The 12,892-nt window shown below is 43.2% G+C and overlaps 1 protein-coding gene across 3 annotated transcripts in view; it reads right to left on the bottom strand.

Annotated features, from left to right (window-relative positions):
- The window catches only part of FRMPD4 (FERM and PDZ domain containing 4), a 474,706-nt gene that overhangs the window by 67,446 nt on the left and 394,368 nt on the right, over positions 1-12,892 (bottom strand). For all 3 annotated transcript variants that reach the window (XM_030201595.1, XM_030201596.1, XM_030201597.1), the window contains 2 exons: positions 10,926-11,030; positions 9,532-9,639 (listed from right to left, as the gene is read on the bottom strand). In XM_030201595.1, the coding sequence (XP_030057455.1) occupies positions 9,532-9,639; positions 10,926-11,030 (213 nt within the window). The remainder of the gene's footprint in view (positions 1-9,531; positions 9,640-10,925; positions 11,031-12,892) is intronic.

Here is a 12,892-nt window from a genome sequence, read left to right on the forward strand (position 1 = left end):
GGCAGGGACGGGGACAAACTTTGTCCCTGTGTCATTCTCTACTGACTATTTCTCTTCACTTAGGAGAGCTATGCAAAATGCTCTAAGAGGAAATATTCCAGTGAAAGATTAGAATAATTCTTCTTTGTTATGTGGTTACAGTTTTGCTCCGGTTACCTTCGCTATTTCTGGTCCTTCACTGCTGCCCAATGGCTCGAAGAGATGTTATCTCTGAATGGTAATGTAGTAAAAATAAAATAACAATGCAGGAAAAACAAAGGCAATGGCATTTTCCAGAAACCAGGTTATACATTTTCCCCATTCCTTGCTTATTGATGGTTCTTAGATTCACCTTGTCTCCTCACTGAAACTTCTAGAGGTTACTAGGCAGTAAGGGCTCCCGCACTAACCACATGCTAATCTGTTAGCATGCGGTGATGCAGCTGTGCTAACCAATTAGCACTAGGCACGCCTATTCTCTGCCCCTCAAACATGCCCCCAGCACTAAAATGTATTTTCTATTTTATAGCATGTGGGTAGTATGCTTTATTGAGGGTGCAGAACCTGTGAAGAAACAAACCTGTTTATTTTCCTTTTGTACAGAAATAAAGTTTTCCTTTTGACCTTTTCACTACCTGCTTTCTGTATTTTATGAGGAGTCCAAGCTTTCCAGTCGCTCAAGTGAACACAAACCCCTATTTTGAAGAGGCTCTATTGGTTTCATGTTGAGTACAGAATATAGTTTAAGATCCTCTGTACAATTTTTAAAGTACTAGTTGGGCAGACCTCTAGGGTGCTTGCAGCTAAGCTTTATATTTACCAACGTTTACGATCATTAAGGTCAACAATACATTTTTATTAGAAGTCCTGTCACATCTTGTAATTAAATCGGGCAAGTATCGAAGTTCAATTTTTTATATTGTGGGACCTCAATTGTGGAATGCACTGCCCATGAGATTAAGAGGGATTCAGGGTTTGGGGGGAATTCAAGAGTGAGTTGAAAACTTTTTTGTTCTTAGAAGCATATGAAGGGGTGTGATGAAAAATTTTTCTTGATGCAATTATAGAGGTTTTATGGCTTTTTTTCATGGAGTTGATTATGAAGGGTCAACGTGTGAATTTATGATTGTAATAGGGAACTCTGATGCCTGAGAGGTTTTTATATTGCTATTTGTTTTAATTGCATTATGTATGTGAAGAATTGTAATCTGCCAAGAACACTTATTTATTTGGATTTTGCTCACACAAAGTGAGGTATATTCAGGTACACTGGGTATTTCCTTGTCCCAGGAGGACTCACAATCTAAGGGCCCATTTTACTAAGTGGCGGTAAGCCCAATGCTTACCACTCGCTAAACAGGAAGTACCACTGGGCTGCCACAGCAGCCCGGCGGTACTTCCCACCCCTAACAAGCAGTCATATCTGGCGCTACAAAAGTATATTTATTTTTGTAGCGCCGGAGTGTACCCGGTGGTAATCGGGCAGTGCCACGCGCTGCCCAGTTACCACTGGGTTAGCGAGGGAGCCCTTACCACCATTTCAATGGTTGGCGGTAAGGGCTCCCCCCTTAAATGGCCGCACGGCAAGTGCTTTACTTGCCGCATGGCCATTTCATGCAGGAAAGAGAGACTTCCCTTTTACCTGCTGTGGTAAAGTGGGCCTTGGCACACGTGAAAAACATACACTGATGCCAGCGCGGCCCCCTTTTGCCGGAGCTTGGTAAAAGGGGCCCTAAGTTTGTACCTGAGGCAGTAGAGGGTTAACTGACTTGTCCAAGATTACACGGAACAACAATGGGATTTAAACTGGGCACCTCTTGATGTCAAGAGAGCTGCTCTAATCACTAGACCACTCCTCTACTCCTTATAATAGTGTGGAATCAAAGTCTTTTAATAAATAAATAAATAAATAAATAAAGTGTGGTGCCGCCTTGGCTCCACCTCAATGCCAGCCCCTTTTGTTATGCCTAAAATTGAGCTGTTCAGCAGGTTAAATGACCTAATTTTATCCATGTAACACCAAATTGGAGTGCTAAACCATTTACATGTGTTTGCCACTTCCCGGTGAATGTATAACTCACTTTGAAGATCAGGCCCATTGCTTTGATAAAATAATTGAACAAAGGGCTCTCGAGGGCCTCTTGGAACTTCCTGCAGCCCATCACTATATATTACTCATGACTAACAACACTTATTCCTAATTGGTTGTATATTATTATATGTGGATGACTGACAGGCTGTAAGTGCCACTTTGCTTATATGTGCTTATGCATGAATGGATGATAAATAAAAAGAGCACTTCGGTTATAATTTACTGCTTTGCTGGGAAAACATGGACCCATGCCCTACTAGGACAGGATTAGACTTCTTGCTCCATTTCTGGCTCTATTTAAATCCAGGCTAAAAGCTCATCTTTTTGAGGCTGCTGGCTCCTTTTACTTAGGTGCTCTAATAGATTTAGCATAAATGCTAAGAAGCCCATTTTATTGCTATGAGCTTCTTAGTATTTAGCACACACTGAGGGGTCCTTTTACTAAGGTGTGCTGAAAAATGGACCTACTTGCATCCAATACACATGTCTCTACACCAATGCAGGCCATTTTTCAGCACTCCTGCAAAAAAGGCCTTTTTTTTGCCAAAAATGGACGTGCGGCAAAATAAAAACCATTGCGAATCCATTTTGGGCCTGAGACCTTACCACCACCCATTGACTTAGCAGTAAGGTCTCACGCGTTAACTGGGCGGTAATCATCAGCACGTGTACAATGCTGATTACCACCTGGTTAGCACCACATGGTAGAAAATAGAAATTATCTTCTTCCGTACGTAGAAATTAGAATTACTGCCAGGGGCACGCGGTAGCCCGGCGGTAGTTCTAATTTGATTTGAGGCATGTTGTATGTGCGTAGGCGCCTACACATCTTAGTAAAAGGGCCCTTAGTAAAAGTACCCCTTAATCCCTTATTCATCTGTTCACTCCCTATATTGTTTTAATCATTCCTTTAATAAATTAAAATCCTTTTCTTACATTTCCATGCAAGTGTTTGCTTTCTTTTCAGAATAAAGATTATGTTTTTTGAGATCTAATTCAGTTGGAACAGTTTCTAAAGTGTAATGGGAAATATGAATTGGAGACATGAATTATTTAATAATATTAGGGTTATTCTAATTGGTTTCCTGTTTAATTGTGGTATATAATATGTTTCATCAGTTCTCTTGACGTGGGCTAGTTGGTTTTATATATGTGATTATGTTTCTAATTGTAATTTGTTTTGCTTGTTCTTTGTTGGATTGATATATATATATATATATATATACATACTGTATATATATATATGAAAAACTTAGTTTAACATAAATAAATAAAACTTCCTAATCTCTTATTTGTCCTGGTTGTCTTTCTTGCATAGATTGTAAGTTCTGTGGAGCAGGTACTGTCTCTTACATGTTCATGGACAGCATTGCATGCATTTAGTAGTGCTATAGAAATGCTAAGCAATAGTAGTAGTATCTGCAGTAGAGAATAGCCATCTTGTCTCCCATTAAACTTTGCAATAAATTGTACCAAAAATGCCATGCATGCTTATGTTTCTCCAAATGAAAAGGAAATGAACCTCAGTTCCAACAGTATCCAGAGAGATACTAAACTTTAGCTGTGAACTGGCCAAAATGTGGATCATTGTCCAAAAGAACTGATATGTGGAGTATCTGAAAAGTCACTGCCAGAATCTTAATTTGTGCTCTGCTATTCAGAGGAAGCTAATGGAGTGGAGGACTAGCCTAGTGGTTAGAGCACTGGATTAGCAAACGGGGAAGCCCCATTCAAATCCTTCTGCTGTTACTTGTGATCGATATTCCTTCTAAGTTGTGTAGGAGTCCTCCATGCAGGGCCGCTGAGAGGGGGAGCAAGGGGGGGCAAAATTCTCCAGGCCCGGGCCCCCAAGGGGGCCCGGCGCCAGGGTCAAGTTGCTGGCGCTGCAGTCCCCGGTCTCACCTGCCTGCCTCCACGGCTCCGGGCCCCCTTCATTCAAAGCGGCAGTCGCAAATCGCCTCTCTTCCCTCCCTGTGTCCTGCCCTCATGGAAACCGGAAGCTATATCAGACGAGGGCGGGACACAGGAAGGGAAGGCCTGAAGAGACGCGATCTGCAACTGCCGCTTTGAATGAAGGGTGCCCGGAGCTGTGGAGGCAGGCAGGTGAGACCGCGGACTGCAGTGGTGGGGGGAGTGACAGGGAGCGGCAGTGGCGGGGGCGGAGGCGGTGCGGCCTTGCCCCGGGCCCGGCCTAGTCTCTCGGCTGCCCTGCCTCCGTGCATATCCCTGCCAGTGGGGGGTGGTATTTCAGTATCACATTTTCAATACCATAGAGCAGGCCAGCTCTGCAGAACTCCAGAGAACCTGCCTGTCCCTAGCAATTGAAAATACTACATTGAAGCACTACTGCCCACTGGAAGAAAGGCAGTTGGAGGACTCCCACAGAACTCAGAGGGAACATTGCTTCTGATTTTGGGCAACTCAACTAAAGCTCCATTACCCCAGATGCAAGTATTCCTTGTAAGCCCTTGTAAGCCTCCTAGTGTACCTGAATGTAACTCACCTTGAGTTCCTGCTTAAAAGGTGTAAGTTAAGTCCAAATATGCTTCAATATTGTGGAAGCTGATGATCACTCACGTGCACCCCACAACTACTGTAACTAAGCAGCTTGTAACCACCCTGTGGGAAGCAGGCCGGTTAAGTGCTACGATTGGCACTGACCCTAGATATTCAATGCCAGGTCATTTCTGGTGACCGGCACTGAATATCCATTTTTTTTGTGACCGGATTAAACTTAACCAGCCAAGTTAATATTCAGCATTGGCTGGTTAAGTTTATAGCAGCCATAGATAAGACTGCTATTTATAAGGTCTGATTTGGCCAAGTAATTATTTGCAGTTTTCCCATTCTAATGACAAACTGCAAATAAAAAAATGCCTGATTTTACTGCCACATTAAAAAAAGTCCTGTGTTAAAATGTGCTAAGCCTAAAAGTTTTAACGAATTTCAGTACCAGAATTCAGATATGAACACAAGAAATGAACATCAGATTATCTGCAGTTCCTGATTTACAACAGGGTGTGTGTTTTTAGCCAGGTCGGGGTTATTGCATTGTTCCTAATCATTAGGCTTTCGCACAGAACACTATTATTGTTCTCATGTACTTTACAGGGTCCTGATGTAAGGAATACATAACAAACTACCAGTGCTAAACTTATGCCTATGTTAAATACCAATATCAATGCATTGCTTACTTACTTGCTTATATAACGTAGCTGCAATTGCTGATTTTTTCAAGCAGCACTTTGCAAAGTAACACAAAACCCTGCAAAAAGACACTCAAAACCTATGCAGGAAACTTACCAAACCATAATAGCCCTAACCCACCTATGAAAAGACAGTGCTACAAATCTTATACTTGGCCCTACAGCACCAATATACCTGCTTCTAGGAAACTGGAACAAGATAGACTGTTACAGATTCCTACACAGACACTACATGCTAGCAGAATCCTTCACCTCAGTCGCAGATGCAGAACATAACTTTCACCCTATACAAAATAGGGGCCTACAAAACATGCAGAGAAATACTGCATGTTGTACACCACCACAGAAATAGAAAGAAATGCAAGTCCTCCTGTACAGTACAAAACAAAATCGACAGATGTAAATTCTCAATACTAAACTGAAAATAAAATCATTTTTCCTACCTTTACTGTCTGGTGATTTTATTTTTCTAATCATCTTGCTCTCAGTCTCTGGTTCTGCTTCCCTTTTAACTCTGTTTCCAGGGCCTCCTGTTCATTTGCTATTTCTTTTCTTTCCTCCTTTCTTCTTCACTTCATGTCCTAGGTCTATGTTTGACCAGGGCCAGTCTTAGCAAGTTCGAGGCCCTGTGCAGACCAATTTGCTGGGGCCCCATCCTAGCCCCGCCCCACCCCAGCTCCACCCCATTGATAAGATTATTCAATTTTTAGAGGGGTCAAAGGTGCGGACACACAATCTCTCCACTGCAAAACACTATACATAAACTTGTGCAAAAACACACTCATAACCTTACCAAACCATAACAGTACTAATTCCAAGGACAGGACGAGCTACAACCTTATGCGTTGAAAGGCAGAACTATAATTACACCAGGCTCTAAAACACCAATACACTACCTCGTGAAAAAAAACAAAACAAATAGGGCTGCAAATACTACACCCTAGCAGGATACTGCACCTTGATCACACATGAAAAACACATGACACAACAGATATGAAGGCAAAATACTGAACTGGAAAGTTACCCCAAGAAGTCAGACTCAGCATGCAGCAATACTAGAAAAATTGAAACTTACATGCAAAATATCACAGATGCACATTTCCAAAAGCTGACATATTCCAATTAATAAATTCTGAATGAAATAGTTTTTTCTACCTTTGTTGTCTGAGCATTTAGTTTTTCTATTCACTTTGGAGGCAGGATGAGTGAGAGCGGAAGGATGAATGAAGTTAAGGGAGCACTGCAGCAAGGATGACTAAGACTGTAATACAGGCTACTGGGGAGATGAGAGGCTTGGACATAAATATTGGGAAAGGATAACAGGATCTGGAGTGGGAGAGCACTAAGGGAGGAAGATGGATGGGGATGTGTGGCAGCACTAGTGAGAGAATGAATGATACTGGGAGGGTGGAGGGTGACTGAGGTGTAGTGTGGAGTACAGGTGAGACTTGGAGTGAACTCTGGGGAAGGATGAAGCATATAGGACCACTTAGGGGAGGATGAGTAAGGCTCAGAAGGAAGAATTAATAAAATTAAGGTGCATTGAAGAAGGGAGGTAAAAGATGATTAAAAGGATATCTATGGGTAAAGGTGGGCAGGGACTGAAAGGAGAGGAAGGGGACTACTGTGGCTCACTGGAAGCAAGGGTGGGTCCCACAGGCAAAAAAACCTTTGACAAAATGGTGGACATACAGGCAGCTGAAACATTTCTCAAACCACCACAGACAGAGACAGACAGTATTTTAATTTAAAAAGGTTCTTCCTAGAAAAAAAAGCTATCAATCATACCTGGCTTGCTGCCTGCCTGCCTTAATGGAATCCAATTGATTTTGTTGTAGGCGTCAGCAGCGACGATGGCTCACCTCACCAACTTGGACCAGGCTCCAGCTTTTCCCGCTCAGTGACTCCCGCCCTCGCGGTCCGGAAACAGGAAATACATCAGAAGGCGGGACATTGAGTGGGAAGCTGGAGCCTGGAGGTGAGCCGTTGCGCTGCAACTGTCTGTCGTCACTGTCGGGGGCCATCGCTGCCTGGGCTGGCTCGCTGGCATCACTGCAAAGTTAGTCGCTGGGGTCCGGGGACTCGGGAGCTGACGGCGGGCTCAGCGGGCCCAAGCCAGGGGTGGGCGCCGCGCCGGTGGTGGCGGGAGTGGAGCGGGAGTGGGATGGTGAGGCGAGCAGCAGTGGAGGTCGGAGCAGAGGCACGAGCTAGGCAGAGTTGAGGTGCGCCGCGCGGGGCCCCCTTAGGTGTGGAGCCCTATGTGGCCGCTTCGGTCACCTCTGCCTAAGACCGGCCCTGTGTTTGACACTGATCTTTCACATTCAGCTTTCTTCTATTTTTTTGCCTCAAAGCTTTTAGTTTTCCATCTCTCTTCCCTTCCCTTCCTGTGCAACACTCCCCCTCTACCTTTTCCTTCCTTCATGTGCAGCATTTTCCCCACTATGTTTCCCACCCCTTCCCTTCATGTGTAGCATGTCTCTCTCTTCCCTTCCTGTCTTTCCTTCTCCTTCCCATCTTTTTCCCTCCCACAGGTCCAATCTCTTTCCCTACCTTCTTCCTCCTTCCCAATATGGTCTCTCTCCCCTCCTCTGCAAGTTTACAAACTTGTTGTGCTCATTGGCACAGGCTCTGCCGCATCCCGCTTGTGTGGCACAAGGAAGTTGTAACAGAGTGAAGGACCCCAGGGCTGGCCAGAGGAAAGCCTGATCTAATTGCTGCTGGCACCCACAACAAGTTTGTAAACTCGAGGTGCAGGAAAGAGAAACTGGACCCGAGGGATGAGGGAGGAGGAGAAAGGTAGGGGGTGATGCCGGAGTATGCTGACTCTGGTTGGGGGGGGCAGAGGGGTGAAAAAGCAGGTTTTCGGGGTGGCAAGCCTTTAGAAAAAAAGGAGTGCTTGCACTCTAAGTGCTGCTGATGGGGGCTGCATATGCAATGTACACACCGTGTATGGCTATGCCATTGCCCTTATCCAGCTGCTTGAGCCCTGTCTCCGTCCAGTGAAAACAAAAGCTGATTATCATCTGCATAGATGAAACTTTTAAAGCCTGTCTGCTTTTGCACCTCACCTAAAGGTTTCAAATATAAATTAAAAAGCAGAGGTGAAACATACTATCTTTGGAGGATTCCATATCTTACAGAAAAAAGATTCTGTCCTCACCTTATTCACTGTTAATACCACTGACCGTGCTCTCAAAAATGCCTTAGGTCTCATGCCTAAAAAATTACAATCTTTAATCAAAATATCAGTACCTACCAAATCAAAAGCTGAAGACAGATGAAGCATGATCAGTAGTACCTCCTGTATCCCTATACCTCAACACCTCATCCTGCAATGCCAATAGAGCAGTTTCTACACATGGCTGGGCTAAAAACTGGTTTGAATCTGATCCAAAATGGAATGAGATGCTGCAATGGAAAAATCATGTAAAGCAGCTCATTAACTATTAGCACATGGTAAAGCTATGTGCAAAGTTTACTTTGCAAAATATTTTTTGCAACAAAATTTTACTTGCTATCTTTTTTTTTAACTGAAAAATATGTAGTCTAACACAGAACCATCTTTGTCTGGTCTCATGTGTCCAAAATTATGTTTTTGAATATAAAAATAATGAGCCATTATTGTTTTTCTAAGAAAGAAAATCTTTTATAGACATAAATGGTTAAGTTATACTTCTCCCTACCCTATCCCATTTGAGTACAACGCAACACTGTCACCTAAATACACTGCATTATTATCTTTATACATGGGGTAATAGAATTGAAAATTGAACACTATATTTGCATGAAAAGCTTACCCTTACTGTGACCCTTAACAGCGTCCAATCCCAATTTCACCAGAGGACAAATGAGATGATATTCAATTAGCCACCAACATCTTAATCTTCTTAGCTTTTGACTTTGCCGACAAATCATGTTGGCACTTGGCATCATGTCAAAGCGTCTTAGTGAGTGCCATGTGATTTTAATTAAGTTGCAGTCACACTGAAATGATCATTTCTTCTCGTTCCACATGCACACACTTATTTGACTCACTGACACCATAGAAAGGTTATTTTATTACTGCATTAAATACACCACAGAACCTAATTACTTCTTCAGCCCTTACTGCATGCTGCCTGCCATGAAGGAACAAGATAGTACAAGTTCTATCATTATTGTTCAAAAAGATTTTTCATGAAGTCCTGGTAGAATGTTTTAATGATTTCCTTGGAATCATGCAGCTCAACATGGGCTTTTACAGATTAGGCTTACCTTGATTGAAGTGCCACTGTCGAAACGGAAAGATTTGGTTTGCCCATTTTCTAGGTAGACCTTCAGAACATTTGGCATGAAAAGAAGTGAATTGTCTTTTACAGTTTCCTGTCAAGAACAAACCAAAATTCATAATTCTATAAACTTGCACGCCCAGCGAAAGGGCAGGATGCACATTTACACAAATAATACTATAAGCTGTATGCACATCACTGGAAAATTTGGTGAACACATCTATACCAACTGTATGATTTATACCTGGTTACGCTAGTAGGTGCCTATTTTTCTTTATAGAATATCAGGTGCCCTCTAGGCACCTATATATAGGTACACTGTTACAGAATTACCTCCTAAGTGCCAGTGGCATAGTCAGACCTCCAATTTTGGTTGGGCCTATCATTAAAATGGGTGGGCACAATGTCCTCTCAACAGCCCCCTGCTCTGTACCCCCATTCACTTCCTGCCCCAGTGCTCCCTACCCTGGCTCAGCTTTAAATACTAACTGCCCCATATTCAGCCAGTGGTGGGCAGAGAGTTTATTGTCTGCCGCTGGCATTAAACATGGATATTCTGTGTCAGGCCATATTCAGCCACCGACATTGAATAAACTGGTTTTATTTCTGGATGCTAAAACGGAACCAGTTAAGACAATATTCAGCACCTGACCACTTATGTTAAACCGGTCAAAGATAGGACTATTATTTATGTGTCCCGATTTAATCGGCTATCTTATGCGATCAGGCACTAAATATCGGTGCCTAACCGCATGAGTCCCCCGTGTTAGCCGGTTTCACAGTAGGTACTAACTGCAAAAATTCAGCAGAGATAACCAGTTAAGTCCTGCTGAATATTCTTGATTAGCCACAAACAAGCTATTTCACTGGTCGGCGGCCATTTCTAGCCGGTTAAATAGATTTGAATATCGGCCGGTAATACCTGAGCTGGCAAGGATCCCTGAGAAAGCTCAGGACACCTTCCAGGAGCTCTTCAGCTGGCAGGGATTTGGGATCCCTGCCAGTTGCAGGAAGGATGTGCCATCGCTGAGTGGGTTTGAGCTCAATGTGCAGTTATACTATCAGCAGTCAGGTTAATTAGCATATGCTAATATACTCAATGTGTACTTCATGCCCATTTTCTGCCCATAACCCACCTAATTCTTGCTCCATAACACAACATACAGGCAGCATGTGGATTTGTGCATGCTGTCTTGCATGTAAACTACTTAATGCACGTTAGGGAAGGTTCATAGTTTTTGTCTTTTCAAAAACTATCAGGAAAGAAATTAGTTAAAGATGACACAATTATTATGCTAATAAATGTTTTAAGGCGCATATGTTTGGACTGGTTGAGATGATATACTGTCTTTCAAAGAATACCAATAGGCTTGAACTTACCGAAACCTGACCATTGATAATGACCTCCTCGGAGAAGCGTACTTTGACAGGATTGGATTTCAATCTGGCTTTTTTTGCTGCACTAATAAATGCTGATTTAGGAGACTGGAAAAAAAAAGAAGGTTCCCAAGAGGTTAAAGGATAACATATATAGCAAAGTATTCTTTGTTTACTTTCTATACCAGTAACAGGGCATTAATCAGTTATTATTATTATTTAATTGTCAAAGACTGAGTACTGGATGGATCTAAAATGCAGAACATGTCAGACGCAGAATATTGTATAGAACAGTGCTTCTCAACCCAGCCCTTGAGGCACATCCAGTCCCATTAGGTTTTCAGGATACCTACAATGAATAGGCATGAAATAGAGTTGCATTCACTATAGCCTCCTTGGCATGTAAATCTTCCTGTTGTGAGGGCCGGATGCAGCATAGGGAAGTCCCCACAGTGCCTGTGTGAATCGCAGATGAACTGAAAATGTAAGCTGGAAACACTGCATTGGTGGCAGGGGGAAGAAGCAGGAAGCGACAGATTCCAGACCTGTGGGAGAGGAAAGTAGGGAGCAATGCTGGACTGTGGGCAGCGGGAGGGAGGTCAAGACATGCAGCGGCACCCCTGAGAGTTCGCTGTGGCACATCAGGGGCCGTGGCACATAATTAGGGAAAAGCTGCACTAGTATTTTAGAACAGGATCTCCCGATGTAGAACCTGCTCTGAAATACATAGAGTAATTTTATGCACTGGTTACATGTGACATGAACATCCATTAAACATAAACATAGAAAACATTTATGTCAGCACATAAATGCTTAGGTTGTGGAATAGTAACATAAATGTTTATGTGCCAGAACATAAACATTTATTTTAGCCATTTTAGAAACATAAATGTTTATTTTTCCAGAAGCTGTCACAGATCCCAGTATCCCTTGCCAGTTTGGCTTCCAAGTCATGGGGGTTGAGGGGGAAGAACATTTTATATTGGGGGATTAAGGGGTGACTTCATCTGTTCCTTGTAGTGAAGTTGGAGTATTGCTCAATAGGAGCACTTTTCTGAAACCTAGATGTCCCAGGTAGCAGCTGTAAAGTCTGATGTTCTGTCAGGAGACAGTGAAGTTGCTTACCTATAACAAGGGTTCTCCACAGACAGCAGGAGAATGCAGCCACACTTGATGGGTGAAGTCCTCTGACTGATCCTGAGTGTTGGTTTTCTTTCCTAGCTAAAGTAAGCCTTTGGTTTACTGGAAATATGCAGGAGTTTGTTCCCTAGCTGTAGAGATAATGAAACGAGGGGATAGAGGTAGGGTAAATGTGGCTGCATTCCCCTGTTGTCTGGAGACAAGCAGGAAAAATGCAGGTACACTTGACGGTGAGTCCCTAGCTGTCACTGGAAATGGTAGTGGATGCTGTGCAGGTTGTCAGAGTCAAGGAGAAAAGAGGTGTCGAAGGGCAGACTGGCCAAACTGCACGTTCTGTGTCAAGTCTTGGTCAAGGCTGGAATGTTTGGTGAAGGTATGCACTGAGGATCAGGTTGCCGCTCTGCAAATGTCCTGGAAAGAAGTGGCATGAGAAGGTGCTACCTTGAATTTGGTGAACCCTAATCTTGGCAGGTGGGGTACGGCCAGCCTGATGGTAGCAAAAGGAAATGCAGTCTGAGATCCAAGTAGAGATGGTTCGCTTAGAAGCTGGGAGGTCAGGACATGCAGGGCTATAAGTCACAAAAATTTGTGTGGATTGGCGAAAGGGAAATGTGCCTCTGAGGTTAAAAAGTAGCGTGCATCGACAATCCAAGAACTGAAGGGTCTTCTCTACAGTGGAGACATGAGGAGGTGGAAAAAAGGAAGGCAACATAATGGACTGATTGATGTAGAAATCTGACATCACTTTAGGGAGGAATTTAGGGTGTGTCTGGAGTTCTACTCTGTTGTGAAAAAATGGGTATAGGGGTAATAGGTAACTAGAGCTTGAA

This window comes from Microcaecilia unicolor, chromosome 4, assembly GCF_901765095.1.
Source record: "Microcaecilia unicolor chromosome 4, aMicUni1.1, whole genome shotgun sequence".
NCBI lineage: Eukaryota > Metazoa > Chordata > Amphibia > Gymnophiona > Siphonopidae > Microcaecilia > Microcaecilia unicolor.